The sequence below is a fragment of the Pangasianodon hypophthalmus genome, chromosome 2, assembly GCF_027358585.1.
Source record: "Pangasianodon hypophthalmus isolate fPanHyp1 chromosome 2, fPanHyp1.pri, whole genome shotgun sequence".
In the NCBI taxonomy this organism is placed as follows: Eukaryota; Metazoa; Chordata; class Actinopteri; order Siluriformes; family Pangasiidae; genus Pangasianodon; species Pangasianodon hypophthalmus.
This window is the reverse complement of record NC_069711.1, coordinates 17442275-17464820: the sequence shown is the minus strand read 5'-3', so window position 1 is coordinate 17464820 and position 22546 is coordinate 17442275. Positions and strand designations below refer to the sequence as shown.

The window sequence follows — 22546 nt, the reverse complement described above, 5'->3', positions numbered from 1 at the left end:
ATTTGGGTGCTGTATGTCACTGGATGGTGAAGGAGCCTGTATGGCTTTTATGTAGAAGTATATCTGTGTTCTCATACATGTTCAAAAACATAGTAAATATTAAATATTACATTAATTTACAAAATAGCAAAATTTTGATATTACAAAACGCTTTCTTATTTCTCCTTTGCTTCTTTTTCATTACTTCGGATTCATTTTGGGGCTAATGTGGCTAATATGTGTATCAGCATCACTGGTGCCTGATGTACTAAGATGGATCACTGTGTGCTTTTTATAAATAGCAAGAGGTTGACTGTACAGTAGAGAGGAAAAAAGCTGCAATTTAAGAATATTTTAATCACAATATGTACTGAGTGCAGTTGTTAAAAGCTGCTTCGAGGTGTTAGCTGGCGTTAGCTAGCATTACAATTAGCATGGCTGGCTCCACGAAGTGAAGTAAACAGCTAAATGGCGCGTTTATCAGGTCGACTCAGTTCACGCTAAAATGCAATGTATCTTTGGATTCACTGGATATTTTATGTCTATACTTTGACAATGTCCTTTTAACATTCAGGTAAAAAAATGTAACGTTGAAGACAAAAAAAAAAAAAAGGGGGGGAAATATAATTTCTGAACATACAAAATGTACACAGTTTACGACTGTTGCATGACGCAATAATCTTTCCCCAAACAGCACTAGCTTAAAAAAAGTGTTAATTTTTATTTTATGTAGAAACTTTGAGAACAATAAATAGTCACTACAGAAGTTTACGTTAATTTACAGTATGCTTTCAAATTATGTTAAGGTGATTTACATCTTATAGCTACTGAAATATTAAAAAGAGCCTTAAATTGACTGTCCGTGGGTGTGGACACTATGCATGTCAGGGTTAATTTCCTGTTTTACTATGCTGTTTCCTTACTGCTGAATAATGTCGAAACGAATGAACGCAACACACGTGGACCAAAAAAAATCCGGAGTAGCTGCAGTGCAGTAATAATTGTTAAGGTAGTGGAAATTACAGTATATAACCCAAAGACTCCCGTGGATCAAGAAGGTTACAGACAAAAGTCCTCCACCAGAACTCGGTTTAGTTCAGCAAAATCAACAAGCACAACCAAACTCTTATGTTTCACAGGTAAAATAAGCCACAATTTCGGGAAAAAGAAGGAGGGAAAAAAAAAACCCTCCGACCCCTCCACTAGCCCATGCAGTAGATTACTGTGTGCATTTCCTGATTTTCACCACCAGATGTCACTAATGTGCACTGCGTTGAAAAGCTTCGAGTAATGAACTCCTTTTTGTAATAGTTAGGAGGAAAGCCTCTTTTGCCATCATTATTTAAAAGTTATTTAAAATGTAAAAAAATACGACTTCAACTTTTTGTGAAAAGGGGGAAAAGGTAATATTCTGCAATCTGTCTAACAAAAACAAAACGCAGCAGAGTGGATGAAGGGAGCATGCTGATTTTTATAGTCGTATTCTAATAAGCCAGGCCCTCTTGTGTTTCATTGGCTACTACTTTACATTCGCGGGTGTTCTCTTATTGGACGACAAAACTAGCCAATCAACACTTAGAAGAATGGTGTTTCTAGGAGCCAATCATAGCGCTAGAGAGGCGGGACTTGTCGGAACGCAGCACCGGATATCCTTCAGCCTTGCATTGTGGGATTGACTCTGAAGATCGCTATAACAACCGTGGGGGGAAAATTTAATATCGTAAAAGTAATGAATTAAATGCTGCTTCCGGGGCGTTTAATGCAATATAACTTAATAATGCCTCCGTTTATAATTAATTTAGTTCAATAGCCAAGTTTCTAATGTAACGTAATTTGTTTTGGTCGCGGGAATTCAACATTAATTAGTAACACGTTAAGATAGTGGAAACGCTTTCATACTCTTATACACCTTTTTATACTTGTAGTTGTACATTCCGTATATTTAGTTAGCTAGCTATAAGGCTTATACTTTATCCGTCTTGATTAGTGCTTTTTTTTTGTTTTGTTTTGTTTTTTTAAACTAGTCCAACCTGTCAAAATTAAGCCAAGACACTGGGGAAGGCAAAGCCCAGCTCCTTCACTGCACCGATCTGGCTTCCGTCTCTTTAAACGTGGTGCACTAGCTTGCTGGATAAGTTCCCGTGAAATCAAAAGTGAGTTCAAAGGTAAAGAATGGCTTCCTCGTCCGGAAACGACGACGACCTCACCATCCCGAGGGCGGCCATCAACAAGATGATTAAAGAAACGCTTCCCAACGTGCGGGTGGCCAACGACGCCCGGGAGCTGGTGGTGAACTGCTGCACCGAGTTCATCCACCTGGTCTCCTCCGAGGCCAATGAGATCTGCAACAAGTCTGAGAAGAAGACCATCTCCCCAGAGCATGTCATCAACGGTGAGCATGTACACACACACACCCCCACACACACATCATCCTGACTTTGTGCATGTGGACGCTCCTGATTCTTTCTACCTTGTTGTATTATAGTTGATCATTAGACACGTGCTAGTAATTAGTTATACAGTGTATCCTGATGTTCACCACATATCACCACACACTTTAAAATACCCTGAGAGCAGGTGACCTTTTAGGCAGTGTAAGGACAACTTCCTTCTAAGCAGCATCATATCTGTCTCTCGCAGAGGACAGTGCATTCCTAACAGATGTCCACTTTCTGAAAACAGTTTATGCCCAAATCTCACTCTTGCTCCTGTGAGTAATCTCACCTGGATCCTGTAGATCTGTACATAAGCCCTGCTGCTGTAATCAGAAAGACTGTCCTGTGCTCATCTCAAGACTCTTATTCACAGTATGCTCATACTGACCATCCGTAGCACTGTTTGTCTTTATAGTGTACTATAAACTGTAGAAGAGTAAGGATTTATAATCTGGCTATCCAGTGTCACCCAGAAGAGGATGGGTTCCCCTTTGAGTCCTCTGACGATATCTTCCTCATGTCATCTCAAGGTGAACATGAAAGTTTAAAAAATGTGAAGGACACTGTCACTGCAACTGACAAATATCTAGATATCTTGTCAAATTATTATTGTTATAATATTAATATCACAACAAAAGCTTGGGCAGTTATTGTAATATAAAACTGTAACCCAATGCCTATAATGTGTTTTACACTGCATGTGCATACAGTTTTCTTCTGTCATGATGTCATGCATATACATCATGTGCAATATACATGCATGTGTGTCCTGTTACATACTATTATGGAAACATGATGCAGTTATGTCTTTTACGTTGATTGTGATTTGAGTGTGCATTTGTATTCACATTATTATTTTTTTAACACATGATCCTCATATGTTAGGTGTAATAGAAGTTCCTCCTGTTCGATTCTTTAGTGGAGGAGAATAAGGTGTGGCTTTTTCCAAGCTTCGTTTGACTCATGTTTTGTCATGTCTAAGTTCCTGTGTCATCATGTCTAAAGTTGTGTAAATTAACATTGCTGTTTTGGTTGAGAACAGACTCATAACCACATCGTCATACACAGTGAGTATGGTTTTCCTGCTGGGGTTAGGGTATCTAACTTGCACCTGATACGTAAGAAGACAGTTATTTTTTCTAATCATTCTTGTGTCTAGGCAGAGAGTTAGCAGGTTAGACAGGTTATGTTATTGAGGTTGTGGTCCAGTATGCATGAAGTTTTCTGCATTTTAATTATTCTTTGATTTAACACATCTGTCATCCAAACAGCAAAAGCTTTCAAAAACTGAACTGTGATATTCATTTAAACATGTGTCACTGATTACAGTGGCCCTTTAGTAGGGAAGGTACAGCCTGCAAAGATGGCAGACAGTCGGTTAAGATTCAGAGACCTCAAAGCTCTGTTCAAACTGGTTCAGAGTCCTCAAAGCTGTACCACTAGCTAGCGAAATTCGTCTTCCGAAACAGCCATGTCCCCTAGACATGTAGGACCAGGATGTTCTGTAAGACGATTTAGGCATAAAAGTGTATATAGGAGTATAGGCCTAAACATTGCATAAATACTGTTAATTAAATAATATATATGCCCTATGTTGTTTATATTTTTTTATTTATATTTACGTATTAATGTATGTTCATACATGAACTGCGGACTGCAGAGATTGAACATACAGAAGTCCAGGTTGCTGTTGAATGTGAACACCAGCATTATAAATGCCTACACCAGATCACATCCTGTGGAGAGCAAGTGCAAGTCTCTCTTATGTGAAACAAATAATTTTACGAATACGCAATGACCTGTTTCTCTTATTCCAGACACTTTGCATGGTCAGAGCAGGTCAGGACTCGGACAGCACTATGTTGGTACTTTTTGTTAATTAACAGAGATGCAGAAATCTGTTTCTTTTGTGAGCTCCTACTGCAGCCAGCCAAACTATTTAGCAGCTCCTGCCCTGATGCACTCTGCGTTGGACTCATCACATACCCCACTTGTATAACCTTTGGTGAGTTAAATCGTGGCTGTAAGAATACACAGAATGTGGTGGGTGCTTCAGAACCTGGACTGAATACCACTGGCAGTTTCTGCTTTCCATGAAGATTTACCCAGAAGTGTTGGCTTTCATCATCCACATGAAGCTGTGTTTGTGTAAACCTCATTGCTTTCAGTTTGGTGTGAAACGTGAAGGAAATTCAGCTCTTCACATGATAAAAGCTAGACCACCTGTGTAGTAATAGTAGTAGTAATACTGTGTACATATGATGAAACAACAAACACTTGTTTTGCTTTTATGTAATTCATTTCATTTGGTCTGTTTAAATACAGCAAACTTGAAGCTTGTGTTCTTCAGACTCTAGAGTCTGCTTGTGGAGAGTGGTGCCATGAGCTATGAGCTAACAAATTCAGAAAGAGTCTGTATGGGGCAAGCAACTTTGTGACTCGAAGTTCTTCTCCTAAAGAACAGTCATATCTTAGCTACACCTACTGGCTTTGCTGTCTTAGATTAATATTTCAGTCTCAGCACTACATGGTTCATAGATAAACACAGGATACAGCTTTGACCATTACCACAGTTACTTTTGCCACTGCTTGTTTTTCTGCATCATCATGACACACCTATGTTCGATTTTTCCTGTAAACCATGTGATGAATTACCATGTGCTTTGCATTGGTGTGCATGCAAAATTAAAATCCAGTTTGCGAATACTGAAGTAGTGAAATCTCCACGAGACCTTCCAGGTTGAATCTTCACTTGGACTGACAGGCACAGAGGCCATGCCCCCTTCACTGGGACTGACAGGCACAGAGGCCATGCCCCCTTCACTGGGACTGACAGGCACAGAGGCCATGCCTCCTTCACTGGGACTGACAGGCACAGAGGCCATGCCCCCTTCACTGGGACTGACAGGCACAGAGGCCATGCCCCCTTCACTGGGACTGACAGGCACAGAGGCCATGCCCCCTTCACTGGGACTGACAGGCACAGAGGCCATGCCCCCTTCACTGGGACTGACTGGTATAGAGGTCACGCCTCCTTCACTGGGACTGACAGGTATAGAGGTCACGCCTCCTTCACCTGGAATGATCGACACAGAGGGAACACCTCCTTATTTGGGATGGACAGTCAGGCAGGCCTCACTTCCTTCACTTGGACTGACAAGTGCAGAGGCCATGCCTCCTTTACTGGGATGGATGGGTAGAGGGGATGGACAGAATTCTAAGATGTACGTAAACAGCTGCTTTGATTCCTTGATGCCTCGCTATCTCAGTCATTTATCTTATAAGGCACCGTTTTGTTATCTGCAAAGGTACCTGTAAGGAAACAGTTTGAGACAAGCTTTGAAGGCAGCATGTATCACCATGTTGCCAGGTTACTGACATACGCTAATGGTCAATAACTCCAGAGTCCATTAGATGAAATAGAATAAAGTATTTTGGGGGAAAATAGAGTGAATATTCTGCAATGTCACCAGACATTTCTGGCTAGCAATAAAATCTAAAGACAGAAATAATTACAAATATCCACACACTGCTCCCTCTCTACCCAGTGTTTTCCATCACTGTTTTTTACAGGCTGGCTGACACACTGGATTATGGGATATGTAATACAGTGAGAAGACAAGTATGTCTCTTTCAAAAATCGGCCAGATAAGGGTAACTCAGAAGGCACCATTCTATGCAAATGTTGAAAAAAATTTTTGGGCACATCCCTTGTTGTTTTTGCTTTGTAATTTAACAGACAGTTATGTTTCTGTATGAGCATTCTTCTAGTAATGTCCTGAAGTACTAAGTAATAGTGCATAGTTAGTGGTTTGAAAAGCTCACTCATACTGTGGTCTCGGTCTGTGTGATGATACAGGCCACTATGAATCATAGGCACCAATGACCAATAGATCCCTTCTTTTTTCCTTTTCTCTTGAAGCACTTGAAAGTCTTGGTTTTGGATCCTACATAGCGGAAGTGAAGGACGTTTTGCAGGAATGTAAGACAGTCGCGCTGAAGCGGAGAAAGGCCAGCTCACGTCTGGAAAATCTCGGCATCCCAGAAGAGGAGCTTCTCCGCCAGCAGCAGGAGTTATTCGCCAAGGTAAACATCACAAACGTTACCTTCTCTGATGGCATACATTTACACTGTTCTAAATGTTCTGTTAATTATTATGGCAGCACTGCATACTGTGTTGGGTGTGTGTATTTGTGGAGCTGGTATGAGAGTATCAGTCACCGCAGTGTTGACTGAGCAGAGTTTTTAAACACACTTACTGCTGAGTTGCAAAACAATCTGATAACCAAAATATCCATCAAGCAGTGAGCTGTGGACAGAATCAGACTCCAGTGAAGGGTAGAGGACGGATAACCCAAGCTTGGAATAAGATGAGACGTTTTAATGGTACATCTACAGAACTGCACCAAATAGGTAGACATGTCTAATGAAATACATATTAACTCCACATGTTAACATCAGAGTGTTCTAGTATGAGTTATCACTCATAAATACGACAGTGAGTAATAGAGTGTTGAGTAAGCATATTTGTAGTGTGGGTGTTAGTGTTGAGTAAGCAGTTGTAGGCTAATTTTTTTTTTTCTTTTCCCCCAAATACACTATATGGCCAAAAGTTTGTGTACACCTGTCCATCACACCCATATGTGCTTTTTGAACATCCCATTCCAAATTAAGCCCCACTTTGCTTCTATTATAACCTCCACTCTTCAGGGAAGGCTTTCCACTAGATTTTGGAGTGTGGCTGTGGGGATTTGTGCCTTTTCAGCCACACGAGCATTAGTGAAGTCAGGCACTGATGAGAATGCCTGGTGCGTAGTCGGCGTTCCAACTCATCCCAAAGGTGTTCAGGGGATCTTCCACTCCAACCTTGGCAAGCCATGTCTTAATGAACCTTGCTTTGTGCTCAGGGGCATTGTCATTCTGGAACAGGTTGGGGCTGGACCTCTTAGGCCCCGTACACACCTGGCATTAACGTGTCCTAGGTGATTGGATCACAAGTGGACAGTGCTAAGTACAGGTGTGAACGGGGTTGAGTGCATCTCGAAGACACACTATAATCCGATTACTCAAATATTACCCGTATTCCCACATTCGGGGATGGTCTGAGATGCATGCGGCCACATCACATTTGTAGTGTAAAGGCAAACGCGTCTCTACGTGTCCTGGACAGCAATGAAGGACAACCTGATCGACTGTGTCATTGCCCTAGCCAAAAAAATATGTAATCATCGTGAGACTGTTTGGAAAATGCGCTGAATGGCAGAGCTCTGTGCCAGTAGGCTAATGGATAAAGGCGAAGCTATAACAGCAGAGATGAAAGCAGCTACTGTAATACAGTTTCATTTGTTGTCTCATCTCTCATGTATATTAAGTTTCATTAGTAGACCATGCACTTAAAATGTTTGAAACAGTCTGTGCAGGTACATGTAATAGAATTCTTAGGATATTTCTTCCTGTAAATAATTACAGTGGAAGACCACACGATTAAAATTTTTTAAACAGCCAGTAAAGGTACATGAGAAGACTGATGTAATAAATGTACATGAGGGCCTTTCTCCATGCATGAAATCCGATCACAAGTGATCACTGGAGATGCATTCATAATGCCTGGTGTCCACCTGCGATCTGCTCACCCAGGAAGCATGTTAATGTCAGGTGAGAACGAGACCTTAGTTCTAGTGAAGGGAAATATTAACGCTAAAGCATACAAAGATATTCTAGGCAGTTGTGTGCTTCTAGCTTTCGGGAACGCCCACATATGGGTGTGATGTTCAGGTGTCCACATACTTTTGGCCATATAGTGTATTTGCAGTATACTTGTATATAGCATTCATCACCAAGCCAGCTTACAGGAGTTTCAAGTTTTCAAGTTTCAAGTTTAATTTATTTACATAGCACCATTTACAACAGCAACAGCTGACCAATGTGCTTTATAGCATCGAATAAAATAAATAGTAAATAAAACATAAAGTAAATAAATAAAATCACAGCTAAAAACCAAATTACATTAACGACTCTATTTTAAAATATAACAAAATATAAGAAATGTGAATTACTCTCTCAAAGTCCTGAAAAGAGAGGAAAGGCTTGATTTTAGAGAGAAGACGGAGATGAAAGAAAGAGGATTTAACCACAGATTTTACTTGACTATCAAGTTTCAGCTCACTGTCAAGCAAAACACCTAGGTTTTTAACAAGGATTTTGGCTTGGGATGTAACAAAGTGATTACTGAGATATTTTAAGGGAAAGCCACTAGGGGGACCAAAAAATATAATTTCAGTTTTCTTTTCATTAAGGTTGAGAAAATCTGATGACATCCAGATTTTAATATCCTTCATACAAGCCAACAAAGTATCAAAAGTGTTGCTATCAGTGCGTTTAAGTGGCAAATAAATCTGGGTATCATCAGCGTAACAGTGAAATGAGACACCACGTTTCCTAAAGATGGGGCCCAAAGGGAGCATATACAGAGAAAAAAGTGTTGGAGCAAGTATTGATCCTGCTACAAGCCTGCTGCAAGAAGAGAAATTTTCTCAGGAAAGCTCATGCAGTGAGGGGACCATGGCATCCTAAGTGTACAATGTTGGTTTATATGGCAGTTATACTCTGTGGTGAATTTCTGATAGCGTCCTGTGCCTGGCGTGTATAGAGCAGTGTGCTGCATGTCCCTTACATACGCATTGTGTGTGTGTGTGTGTGTGTGTGTGTGTGTGTGTGTGTTGCAGGCGCGGCAGCAGCAGGCTGAACTCGCCCAGCAGGAGTGGCTGCAGATGCAACAGGCGGCACAGCAGGCTCAGTTAGCAGCAGCAGCTTCAGCCACTGCAGCTCAACACGCTCGATCCTCCCAGGAAGACGACGAAGAGGATGACATGTGATCGCTCTCTCTCTCTCTCTCTCTCTCTCGCTATCTCTCTCTCTTTGTCTTTCTGTCTCAATCGCAGTATCCGTTTATATTGACTTTTTAGAAATTACCATGGCCAAGACGGCTGTTTTATTTGGCCCTCCCCTTATGTCAGAATAGCGTTAGACTTTTTTTTTCCTACTTTTATTTTTCAAAGACATATTTCTTCTTCATGAATTCCTGCTTTTGTTTCAGACAGTTAAATATTTTAAGGCACCATACTGTATGTGAATTATCGTTTTTTGGACTTTGAGTCGTATGATATATTGGGGGCAGAAGATGCGTTACGTTTAGTTGTTCTCGGTTTGGTGCAGGAATGAGTGTTTAAACTCAAATGCCTCCTATTTTAGGTGTCCTGTAGATTTCTTGCTCTTTGTTTTTGTAAAATAGTTGAGTTAAGAGCTTTCTTTTTTCCGGAGAATTGATTTTTACAGCAATCGTTCCTTCCCTGTCTTGCTCTGTGTGTTAGGCAGAGAGCTGATCTGGGTTGTAAAGTAGGATGTTTTTTTTTCTTTTTTTTTTTTCCCCATTTTAGTTTAAGTCAGTAAGAGTACAGTGTACGTAGGATGCAGCTTTTGTCTGGCCTGTGTTCAGAACAGTATTGAAAGGAGAAATACAGAATGATATCTGTCTCTTTAGTACCAAAGATAGAGATGAAACTTCAGTCACCAGATAGTCTTAAGAAACCTCTGGACAGTTTTACACTCTTTACAGAAGGAAACTCTGGTCACTGATGGCACTGAACTATGCCACCGTCAGTGTCCCTATATTGATAGCAACTATCAAACTGTAAATGTTTTCATATCTGAGCAGAAGGTTTTCGTTCCTCTGTATCTCTCTGGTGCAGTGTGTAGAAGTTGCATTGTGAATGTGTGGTCAATTCTTATCTCGTAAAGATTGGTAAGTTTTAGTTGAGGCACGTGTTCACATGGCTTCGCAGGAGCTGTAAGCTGTATTCTCTAAGCAATAAAAGTCAACATGTTTTATAAACTAAGCTTTGAGTGTTTTTTTTTTTTTTTCTCTCATTTTTTATTATGGTTCTCAGAATGGGGCGACATGATGGCGCAGCGGGTAGCATTGTCGTCTCACAGCTCCAGGGTCCCCGATTCGATCCTGAGCTCTAACTTGCTCCTAGGTGTGAATGTTATGAACTACCATCCCATCCAGTGTGCCATCCCATCCCTGCTATGAACTGCCATCTCATCCAGTGTGTATTCCCACCTCACACTCCCACGTGTTCCCAGGATAGGCACTGGAAATACCGCTACCCTGACAAGGATAAAGCTGAATGAATAAATGATTATCAAAATACACATATGCTTGTAGTTGAAATATAAATAAAGTTCTTTGTCAGTGTACACTGGGTAACTCATTTTAGATCAATTACAAAAATTCAGGGCTTTCACATAATTTGCAGGTAATTTGGTGCCGTATGTTTCAGAAAACTTCTCTTCAGTGGTATTCACAGTATGGATGTGAGTTTCAGTTGCACTGAGCTCAACAATGCTTACAAGGATTTTTCAGTTTTGCGTAACGCACTACAACCAAATCTCTGAGCGGCCAATAGGAACCTTAATTCCTAAAAGCACAAAACAGGGAGCAACAGAAACATTCACTTAGCAATTATTGCTTAAGAGTTGTTATTGTATATTCTAGTATGATACTGGAACTTGCAACGAATGATGGAAACATGGTAACGCTTTAAATTTCCAGCACTTCACTCCTACCCTGAGTATGTAATACTATAGTGAGTATAGATTTTTGAGGTTGATCTGCAGAAGTAGTTCAGAGAAGTTAAAGTTAAAGTCCTAAGTGATTAAGCATGAAGTCGATTAAGATTTACTGGTCTAAAATGAAGGAGGTGTAAATTAAAATGAAAAACATTTAAATGGAATATAAGATGGGTCATGCCCACTGAACAACTTTGGGTTTTAACCTGCACAGTAAAAGAAGATTATATGAAACCTGTTTAAAATAGTGCATTATAGTAGCCTCTGTATTGTTATTATTATTATTATTATTTATTTATTTATTTTTTTTGTATTTTTATTTTTATTTATTTATTTTTAAACACAGACTACTACAAATAAATAATCCACCATATAACTCCTGGAGCCTCAGTCTGGTGTGCAAGTGATTCCATCAATCGGGTGGGTCGTGGCTGTAAGAATCCTGGCAATAGAGGGCGCTATCAACAGGCCCAGCGAGAAAACACCGTGGGGCCGTATCCCATATAGCCCCTGACTTTCTACAGAAGCACACTACATTTACTGTCACATAATGGCGTTCCAGGCTCTACGTAGTACACTACATGTCCCATAGCGAGGCGTTTGTTATGCAGCCGGTGAGATTTTTGGATTCCAGTCGTCCAGCACTGTTCCCACCATTCCGCGTAGATTTTCTCTGAGAGAAGTGAAAGGTCGCCTGTCTTTCTCCAGTTTTTTTTGTTTTGCTTATCCATTTAAAGCCTATTAATAGTTATTGGGATTTTCTGTATTCGTATTGGAGTCATTTTGGTTGTGTATAATAGAGACAGTCGTACTTTACGAGTGAAGTAGCGTTACCTTACGCGCCGCTGTTGTCGGTTGGTCAAGAGTGCTTTTTAAACAGCTCTCGCGACGCGACGGTTAGTAACGCTGAGCTCAGGTGAGTGTGTATGTGTATATATATATATATATTTGTGTGTGTGTGTGTGTGTGTGTGTGTGTGAGACAGTGTAACGTTTCGCCTTTAGCTCGTTAAATGTGTTTATGTTTGCTACAGATGTGTGTATGGTGTAATGGTCTGAGTCTCTGCTGTAGTTTTCCTGTCACTTCCCTGTGATAGCTGGACAACACGTCCATACCACTGCTCACACCTTCCCCGGCTTTATCTTTATACTCCATCTCATTATTTACATATACGAGTACTCAATGTACTGGCTCTTTAGTGAATGGCCGTGGGTTTGGGGTTGGGTGTGTGTATGTGTGTGTGTGTATGTGTGTGTGTGTTTTGATCGATGTTTCAGATTAAAGAGTCAGTAATTGCAGTGTAGCCAGTAGCTAACATTCACAAGGTGTGTATTGTGTGTAAATAAAACACGAGTTTGTAGTGTGTGCTTAATTTCTCCCCAGGCTAGAATCAGTGAGGTTAATCTAATGAGCGATTAGTTGAATGAATCAATGAGTCTGTCTGTGTGTGTGTGTGTGTGTGTGTGTGTGTGTGTCTGTGTCTGTGTGTCGTATACATTTGTGTCCACACTTAAATAACTGCAGACTTCTCTAATGCCTCTACATTAGGTTTTGTTTTGTTAATTCACCGTGTTTGTGGTGAACACTGTTTACTGGAATGTTGTACTGTGGTTTAGGCAAATCAGTTTCACTGGTACTCTGTGGGGAGATCACAAACAGAGGATTACCAAGAAAACGCATTAGCAGTTGGTTGATTACAGTCCATCCAGATCACCTGAGAGCTGAGGGATATGAATAAATCATTATATTGTAATTATATTTCTAACTATTATACTTTATCTGTAAAATAAATTCCCCTTCAACACCAATTGATTTTATCAACATAAGGTAACTGTTAGGCTCGCAATTTATGTGTGCAATAATATTTTGGCTATTTCTTGGAGTCTTAGAGTTGTTTTATTCTTGAACTTTCCATCGACAGATCTCTTTTGGTCTAATTTGATATTATTTGTAGGTTTACTTGTTTTCGAGTTCAGGATTAATGGATTCAAATCCATTTGCATCGAATCAAATGACCAGTCATGCAGGCTTATAACTATAAAAACTCGCTAAATATAATACATTCTATGGCCAAAAGAATGGGGACACCTGACCATCAGAGCCATTTATTTCCACAAAGTTGGAAGCACAGAATAGTCAAGGATGTCTTTGTACGCTTTAACATTACAGTTTCCCTTCACTGGGACTATGGGGCGTAGTTCAAACCTGTCCCAGCATGACAATACTTCTGTGCACAAAGAGAGGTCCATGAAGACATGGTGTGTTAAGATTGGAGTCGAAAGACTCGAGTGGCCTGCACAGAGCCCTGACCTCAACCCCACTGAACACCTTTTGGATGAACTGGAATGCCGACTGCATGCCAGGCATTCTCGCCGGACATCAGTGCCTGAACTCACTAATGCTCTTGTGGCTAAATGAGAAAATCCCCACAGCCATGCTCCAAAATCTAGTGGAAAGCTTTCCCAGAAGAGTGGAGCTTATATAACAGCAAAGGGGGAGCTTAATTTGGAACGGGATGTTCAAAACGCACATATGGGTGTGATGTTAAGGTGTCCACAAACTTTTGACCATATAGTGTATCTAATGGTATCTAATGGTGGGTTGTGATTTCCAGGAGTGTAGGAGTGTAAAAACAAAAATCACTGCTTTGAGAACCACTGGTCTGTATTGTCTGTTGGTGAGTGCCATGATTGATCCACACACAGAAAATCATCCTGATATAATGTCTCTGACTAGAATAACCTTTCTCACAGACAGTAGAAAGCCATTTATTAATAGTGTAGTAACTGTCTGGCATTTTATTCTTTTTTTTTTCCCCAAATACTTTTGTTGAAGATTTAGGAGGCAGTGTCATTGTTTTATGATCCAACTATGTTTCTGATTCATTTTCTTATTTGCCCACAGTAATGTTTTCCTGTTGCTGATATTTAGCTCAATTACATATTTCAGGTTAGTCTGAATTCCAGAAGGTTGCTTTCTTTGCTCACTACGTACGGTATAAGATAATGCCGTTGTGCAACTTGTCTAGTGCAGTATAGTCATGGGAAAAAGAAAGTACACCCTCCTTCACTTTGGTTTTTTTTAAATAAATCAATGCCTAAGTAACAGTTGTGTGGTCCTCACCAAATTCTATACACAAACAAACACATAACCTCAGGTGACAACAACAACACCAAAAAAACCCACAACAGATTTAAATATGTAGGCATATTTTTTCAAAAAGTAAACCAACTGTAAACCTAAAAGTGCTATATTTTTGTATATAATTTTCAGCTAGGTGTTTATGAATGGCTTGTCATCAGGCAAGGTTGATTGGGATGATTGAAGATATTCTCCAGGATGACTTGGAAATGTCAGCTAATGTCAAGCCCTGGAGTACTCTGTAGGCTGTCAACTTCTGTATGCTTAATTATTGACATCACAAACAAGAAGAATTCAAAACGGGCTGTCCTTACAGATATTCCATAATATGAACCTTATGGATCAAGAAAGCAATGGTATATTTTGACTTTTTTTTGACAAAAGCAAGATATTTGCGTTTTCCATTAAGTGGGCCCTTTAAGTTAATCAGTTGTCTGGCTTAAAGTTTTGGATCTGAAGATGTTGCATCAGTAAGGTTTTCCAAATTGAATTAGATTATTATGATTGTTGATATTATGATCCTGCTCTACAAAGCTTAGTGTTTTTCTTGCTGTCGTGCCCCATAACCTCAATAAATGGGCATGTTAAAGCATGAGGAGTTTGTTAATGAACTGATGTGTGGTCAGGTTTGTTAGAGCAGCTAAAACAGCAGGACTGAGAAATACTGAAATACAGAATTCCATATTGGCCATTTGGAAAACAATAATCCAATGAGGTCATCAGCCAGCAGTCTGAATCGCAGTAGTGTAGCTACTGGGCACCGCAACATTGGCCACATCTTGGGGCAGTCGTGGCCTAATGGATAGCGAGAGTCGGACTTGCAACCCGAAGGTGAACCTGAAGGTCGTGGGTTGGAGTCTCAGGTCTGGCAGGGATTGTAGGTGGGGGAGTGAATGACCAGCACTCTCTCCCACCCTCAATACCACGACTGAGGTGAGACCCTTGAACAAGGCACCGAGCCCCCAACTGCTCCCCGGGCGCCGCAGCCCTCCACTCCCCGGGTGTGTGTGTGCGTTCACTACTGTGTGTGCACTTGGATGGGTTAAATGCAGAGCACAAATTGGCCACAAGACACTTCACTTCATCTTTAAACCTCATCTTAAACCTTACCTTATGTGCACATCCGCAGCAGTGTGTGTGGATGTGCAGTTTGCTAAGAGGTAGGATGCACACTGAGTGACCCTTTACTCTCACTACAGTAGACTGTAGTAGATTGTGTGTATGTGAGGCAGCAATCTTACAACACAACCGTGAGGTATTAAGTTAACTTAAGGCAAGATTAGCTAGGTAACATGAGTTTCCATGCAGGTTTTCTCCCACCTCACTAAAACATGCCGGTAAGTGTATTGGCTACTCTGAATTGCCCCTGGAGATGAATGATGCAATTTTCTTTCATTTCATAACATTTCTTTCTTAAACTGCTGCAACACCGTACACAAAATACTGTATTGACCACCTGCACTCTTGCTGCTAACCCTGTATTTATCATAGTAAATACATAGTGTCGTAGTATGTTATGTTTAGATTTACAGCATTTTACTATTATATCGTGATATCCTTTTGCACAGTCTGTTACATGTGGCACTCTGTCCACTTTAGCCACACTAGAAGTGTGTACTGGTCGGCGCTGCATTGTTTTTTACTGTGCCTATTGTCCTGATTTAGGAAATGCACATGTTTGCATACATGAACTTTATGTAGTCCTGTGTAGGTCTGTGTAGACTTTCGTTAGTTCTGTGTAGTCTCATTGTGTTGTTTCATGTAGCACCATGGTCCTGGAGGAACGTTGTTTCATTTCACTGTGTACTGTACCAGCTGTATGGTTGAAGTGACAATAAAAGCCACTTGTCTTTACTTGATTTGAATGAATCTGCGTATGTGTGTGTCCATGGTGCCCTGTGAAGTACTACTGTCCCATCCAGGGTGTACTCCTGACTCGCCCCCAGTGTTTCCTGAAGATAAATGAATGAATGAATGAATGAAAATGTTATTGGGGCTATCAATGAATCTGTATGCACTATATTAAACCCAATCAAATCCTGAATCTTGGCTATTTTATCTCATTGCACTTGGTTTCTACCCGATGTGGAGGTGATGCAGAATGGGCATCCACACCTTGTGCCAGTGAAGCATGTTAAAAGTTAGCTAGCTAGCTAAGAAGTGACTTTACCTCTCTGTACTGGAGCTGTAGTAGAGTAGAAAATGAAAGTTGGTGCCAGTGTTTCATGAGACATTAACCACACAGCTGCTTTCAACATGACCAATGTGATAAAGCACCTACAAAGAAAACATTGAAAGGGAAACAGTGAGCCCACACAGATCATTCAGCCAAAGACCACACAGATTTTTAAAAGGCAACTTCAGACAGCGAGAAGGTGAAAGAAATTTGAGAGGTTAAGTGAACATACTGTTTTGGATGACCAGTCCTTCTCAGTGGTGGAGAATGAAGCTTTGTACTGTCTTAACAAGCTTCTCAAGCCTCACTATATCCTACTCACTTGGACCCTATTAGACATTTTTTCTTAACATACAGCTATTCAGTCCAATTTATCGATATTGGGTTGGTTTTATTAAGCCAACTGCATGTAGAATTAAATTTTCGGATTTTATATTTTGATTGTGTATCACAGATGTGATCAAATATTGGATCAGGGCCAAAAACAAACCTAACCATAGAAACTATATTTAGGACAAATACATCTTGAGCTTTTAACATTTTGCACAGCATATGCAGAACATGATTTTTCCTTATTTCTTTTTTTTTTGACCAAGAGTTAAATCCAAACAAATTGTTTAGAAGATTGTGTTCTGTGGTCCCTTGTTCATATGAACTTTCTATTTAATCTCTTAGAATTCATAGCATTTGTTACTAATTTTAACTATTAGGAAAGAAGCAGCATTTATTGAGCTTAATTTTATAAAAAAAGATCTAATCATTTATATCAGTTGTTGTGTTTAGTGCATATCTTCTGATCATTTGCTTAAGAGACTTGTTGAAGTGGAGTGTGATCACCAGATGCTGTTGGCACGGAACCATCTGAGGAATGGAGTGAGTTCACTGATTAATGTAGTTTTACCAGTTTGGCTCAGTTTCTCACAGCAGATGGTCATGCACTCAGCATTACTTTAACACACAAGCTAACAAAGCTACAGAGCTACAGGCAAGACCTCATTTATGGAAAGAAAACTTCAAAACAATCAATAAAAATTTCACTTCGATAAAAAAATCATGAATTTTGTAATCAAATTCAAACCAGCTCTTCTTCACATTAATTGTTTTTTAAAATGCTTACTATAAACACAATAAGAAAAGAAACAAACAAATAAATGAATAAATAAGCACGCCACCACAGTATGCCGGTATGCATACGGTGTAGTTCTCATTCCTCGGTGAAAATGTGCCTTTTGGACCTCTGTTTGGCTTTCCAGCTTGGTGCCTCCATCTTCCTTCTGAGCTAATGTATATGTCAGGCTAAACACACTTCTCTCCTGCCCATAGCTGCTGTTTTTTTTTTTTTTTTAAACAAACATTAGGGTAGTCTGATCATTTTTGTCATGTCTGAATTAGGAGTGTTACAGTTTGGAATTTTCATAGTATGATAGCCGAGTCTAAAAATGCCACAGTGCCACAGTATTACAGAGTTAACTGACCACTTCAAAACACAAGCCAGTGGTGACAATTAACAGAAAAATTATTATTATATTGTACCAAAGTCTCTTTGCACATCTTGGGTATATATTAAAAAAACAAATATCAAATCCCTTAATTGTTATTCTTTGTTAGAAAGATATTATTAAGAATTTTCCATAAAATCATTGTCAGTATTTTATCATATTGTCATTATAAGCTGAAAGAGAGAGCAGCTGCGTGGAAAGGTAATGCACTAATCTTAACAAAAAAATCGAACTAATGCTGTACTATGCAGCTGTGCTTAGTCAAAAAAAATAAATAAATAGCCGTCGTGTATGATAAAGTTATGAACGTGCAAGGAGTGGTTGCAGAGGTAGCAGTGTAACATGTTTGCACCAAAAACCCTTTGGTTAGTCTGCGTCCCCTGCACAAAGAAAAGTAGGCTGCTGTAGGGGGATGTGAAATCCAACCTAGTAGATGGTAATAGATGGAAATTCATTTTACTCGCTGTGACTAACCATGAAACCATGACACTGTAATAACACTAGTCTGTTCATTTTAGTCCTGTCCTGACAGATATGTCTGTGATTTCACCAGCGGCTCTTGCCTCTTGTGTAGGAAAACAATTCTGCCCATGCCTCCATGTCATATTTAGTCATCTTTGTGATCCATGATTAATCTCTCACTCATTTAGTCTCTCAAACTTTTAATCTGAGTTGCATCACTGTGTTTCCATATCATATTTGCTGGCAGTTTATTACAGAGACAAAGATAAACGATTGAAAGAGTGCAGTATCACAGACTGATTAAACGGGTGATTATTGTGACAGTGACAGGTATAAAATCACTGTAGGTTCACATAGGTCCTGCAGTTTGTAATCTTTTTTGAATAAAATCATTTATCCATTATTATCCAGTAATGTGATAATATGACTGTGGGTGACCAAACATTCGAAACCTGCCTAGAAACTCATCATTTAGTGGAAGAGACCAATCATCCTCTAAAGAATCAGAGTTTTATGTGTTGCAAGTTTTTGAACACTTAATTTTTAATTAACTGGTAAAAGAACAGATCAGATAATTTAGTTGTTATATTTTTTTCTTTCACTACATAAAGGAACAGTTGGTTCAAAATTTAATTTACACAGTTGTATGATGCTGTATTTGCAGTATACAGTATTGCCGTATATTGATGCTGTATTTCATTACTTGTTAGCTGTGCAAAGCTAAACACATAGACTTCAGGCATCAAGCATGTCTTGACAGGTTGAATATGTTCCTGGGGTAAAGGGTAAATGGTGTAAATTTCATTTTTCGTTTCAGCCTTATCAGATTTGCATTTCCTGTATGCACCTTTTTTCCTCTAGTAGGCAGAACGGAGGTGACACATAAGTACCAAATGTTTGTCTGTTTCCTACTATTTCACACACAGTTATCCACAGTTCATTTGTTTTTTCCAGTTTAATTTACACTCTTCAGAACGTGTCTAATTTATAGTGTTTATGATCCTCACGCTTCTTTAGGTGTGTATAGTGTTTTGTGATTGCTAGCATACGCAAAAGTTTCAATCAGTATCACAGTTACACAAGTTGAAGAGGAGGAAGATGGTTTTCGCACTTGAAACCTGAAACGCTATTTTTTGCATCATTCAAAGTTGCAGCCTTTAAACTGTATTGTACTGGGACATACACATTCACACTTGACATGAAAGCCCTGTTACACAGGGTGCAACAAATTGTAAAATATGTAAAAATTTATTTATTTATTTTAAGTGTTTAAATCGTTCTGTCATTGTGCCGTATTCTCTTTAAAAGGCTGACATATATTTACTTTCATAGCTGACATGTCATTCCCATGCTTAAACGTAGCTAGTTAACATAACACAAACCAAGGGGCAGCATGTAATTTACTAGCTTACAGACCAACTTGCTTCAGTTTGCTTATGATTCAGTGAAACCTTGAATCATCTAAACAGCAGCCCAGTGGGACAGACCTGGAGGAAGTGTCCCAACTGACAGCTCACAAAGACTAACACACACATACACAGCTGCTGATAGAGTGTTAATTTATAACTAGTGTTGGAACGTAACGAGAGTACACCAACTTTATTACTGTATTTAACTTCTGCTGTGTAACTTTGGCTTTTGAAAGACAAATCTATATTGTCAGATGTAAACAATAAGACCGGATATTTGCTCTCGCATATAGGCCTAAATTTTACATATTTGGATTGTGTTTGATGTTCTGAAATTCCACGACCTGAATTTGTCAACCACGTGAATAGGAGTTTGGAGTGTCACTGAAATATTTTTAAAAGTTAAATCGTAATTACTTTAAAGGTGATATCAAATGATGGCTCCAGCCTGTGAGTTTACTCTTGGCTGTAACGATCCCTCAACAGATTTTTCCATTTACATTAAATGAGGTAGAATCTGTTTTTTTTTCTTTCTTTTAAAAGGCTGAAGTAGTGAATACTGTCCTACCATAAAAATCTACTGTCATGTATGACTCCATATCGCCTATACCAGAGTATGCCTGCTGCCTAAATAAGCTCAGGATCGAACTGGGGACCCTGGCGCTATGAGGTGGTAAAGCTACCCGTTGTGCCAGCATGCCAGACCTCTTAGATTTCTATCCTTTTCCAAATGGCCATTATCATCGTCTGTATTCCCCCTACCCACTGGGTTTCTGTCGGTCATATGCAGTCTTAGTTAAATGCATCTGAAAATTGTGTCCTGTTCCTCTGGGCAGTGTCTGGATGCTCTATTCCATGGGGAGTGTCTCAGGAGTGGGCTGGACTGTGTAAAGGACGATGTTTCTCAGAAGACAGGTCCCAGTGACCCTGCAGTGATTCCTGTGTGATTTATATCATACCGAGTCAGGAATAAAGTGTACAGTGTGGTTTATATGATGTAGAATTGAACTGGTATTGTCCTTTTCTGTCATTGTTAAATGGGCTGCTTTGGTGTAGTCATACACACATGATTTGTCATTAGAGATTTGGTGTGATACTGATATTCTTGCTTGAATGTTTTAGGGTCAAACCTCATTTTGCTGTCTCACTCAGTGTTAATAAGCATCAGTCACAAGAGATACACCTGTTAGGGACGGGCAGCATGGCAAAGTATCTTCCACACTGTTAGAGAAGCATATTACAACATAATTTATGCCAATGTCTGTATCATACCATCTTCTTCACCAGCCCTAACTTCAGTACTTTATTTTCTGTCATTGTTTTTAATTAAAAGGTAATACAAAACATGTTACATGACCTGTGTACAAAACTGTCCCCTCCAGAATTAATGGCACCCTTCATAAAAAATATTTTTATTTTTGTTCTATAACAAAAATTCATGAGAACTACTTAAAAAATATCTTCCAAAATATGTGGCGATTGGTTGTTTGGTTTACATGTTATGTGCTAGGCTTCATACTTGGCTTCGTTGGCATAATAGCCAAGCATGATAGCAGTACTAGCTACATACTTTGCCCAGAGTTTTTCTTTGTATTGTCTCTAGTGTATGACAGAGTAAGATGAAATGGTTATAAGTTTTTCTTCATTTTTTGAATGTCAAACAGTAAATGGGGAGATACTTGCAGGTAGAAACTAAAGTTGTGAGTGGGGAACTGCCGAAGCATCAGCCCACACACGCCATAGGGATGATCTGAGGAGTCATTTGAGCCATTCATTTGGATTTGTCAGTTTTATTGTGTCATACCTAATTTGCACAATTTGCAAATATTGCCTGTTGCGCTATCGCTCTGTCCTTTGCCGCTGTCTTTTGCTAGTGTAAACGTTGGCCTCACAAAATATGATGGCAGGCCTTACAATATATGCTTTTGTAGAAATCTTTGTAGAAAAAAAACTGCACTACTTAAAAAATGTTTTTTTATTTTGGAAAAAAAAGCTTTAAATAAAAATATCCAGTGTCCATGTGTGAGACCAAAATATCACTTATTACACGTGTTATTCTTTTGATACCTTCATTTTTGCTCGTTTTCATGAAGGGATGCCAATAAATCTGGAGGAAACTGTCGCTGTCTGTTTTTTAGATCTCTATTGCATTCATACTTTTTGGCCTCAGAAGATTTGTGCACTTTCTCCTAATAGCATAATTTCGAAATTGAGGCTATACTGCAGGGCTTTCATTGTCATGAATTGTCAAGTCTCTTTTACTACTACAACATAGTAGTAATAATAATAATAATAATAATAATAATAATATGATATGGGAATAGACTTGAACCACATCAATATGACAACAGTAAACAGTGACTAAATTGAAAAGGGTCAGAAGAGATTTGTTAGGATCTCTCTCCCTCAGTTTTCCATCAGTAAAGCGTATTATCAGGAGAGTTAAAGTCTCATTAGAGAAGCCACAAGTGAGTTTATGAGAAGTAATTATTTATTCTTTAATTTCACCCCATCTCCCACAGGTCAGAGTTCAGTGTGTCTGAATCACAGGAGAGTCACACAGGAGTTCTCCAGCTCAACATAAGCCCATATCACATCACTCAGGTTTGTATTTTGTCCAGCTTTTTCTTCCTTCGACCTCAGTGTTTACTGAAATAGAGAATAGGGGCATACAATATGATATGCTGTCAGAATTTACACTGTGATGCACTTTTCTGCGACTGTTGCAAGCATAGTCAGTACTTCAGCAGCACTGACCACCAAAATGTACACTGGTGGTTTTAGGCCAAAAGAATAAACATACCTATAATTCTG

General features: G+C 39.4%; 2 protein-coding genes across 4 annotated transcripts in view; both read left to right on the top strand.

Moving 5' to 3' along the window:
- The first annotated feature begins 1585 nt into the window (after positions 1–1585).
- Positions 1586–10305, top strand: dr1 (down-regulator of transcription 1). Its single transcript, XM_026917804.3, has 3 exons — positions 1586–2371; positions 6337–6500; positions 9140–10305. Exons 1-3 carry the CDS (start codon positions 2152–2154, stop codon positions 9287–9289), a joined length of 534 nt encoding a protein of 177 aa, XP_026773605.3. The 5' UTR covers positions 1586–2151; the 3' UTR covers positions 9290–10305.
- A 1155-nt stretch (positions 10306–11460) lies between these two features.
- The window catches only part of gng12b (guanine nucleotide binding protein (G protein), gamma 12b), a 57163-nt gene continuing 46077 nt past the window's right edge, over positions 11461–22546 (top strand). The window contains exons 1-2 of one of the 3 annotated variants that reach the window (XM_026917852.3): positions 11501–11961; positions 22255–22336. The gene's annotated coding sequence lies outside the window, so the exon portion shown is untranslated. Of the gene's footprint in view, positions 11962–22254; positions 22337–22546 lie in introns of all 3 variants that reach the window. The other 2 variants (XM_026917841.3, XM_026917861.3) reach the window with 2 other exon arrangements.

Bases quoted from the DNA above. Each gene is read 5' to 3' on its own strand.
- dr1 (XM_026917804.3), top strand. From the start codon at position 2,152: ATGGCTTCCTCGTCCGGAAACGACGACGACCTCACCATCCCGAGGGCG. The intron at 2,372-6,336 runs GTGAGCATGTAC...TTTCTCTTGAAG, and splicing joins CCCAGAGCATGTCATCAACG to CACTTGAAAGTCTTGGTTTT. The intron at 6,501-9,139 runs GTAAACATCACA...TGTGTGTTGCAG, and splicing joins AGCAGGAGTTATTCGCCAAG to GCGCGGCAGCAGCAGGCTGA.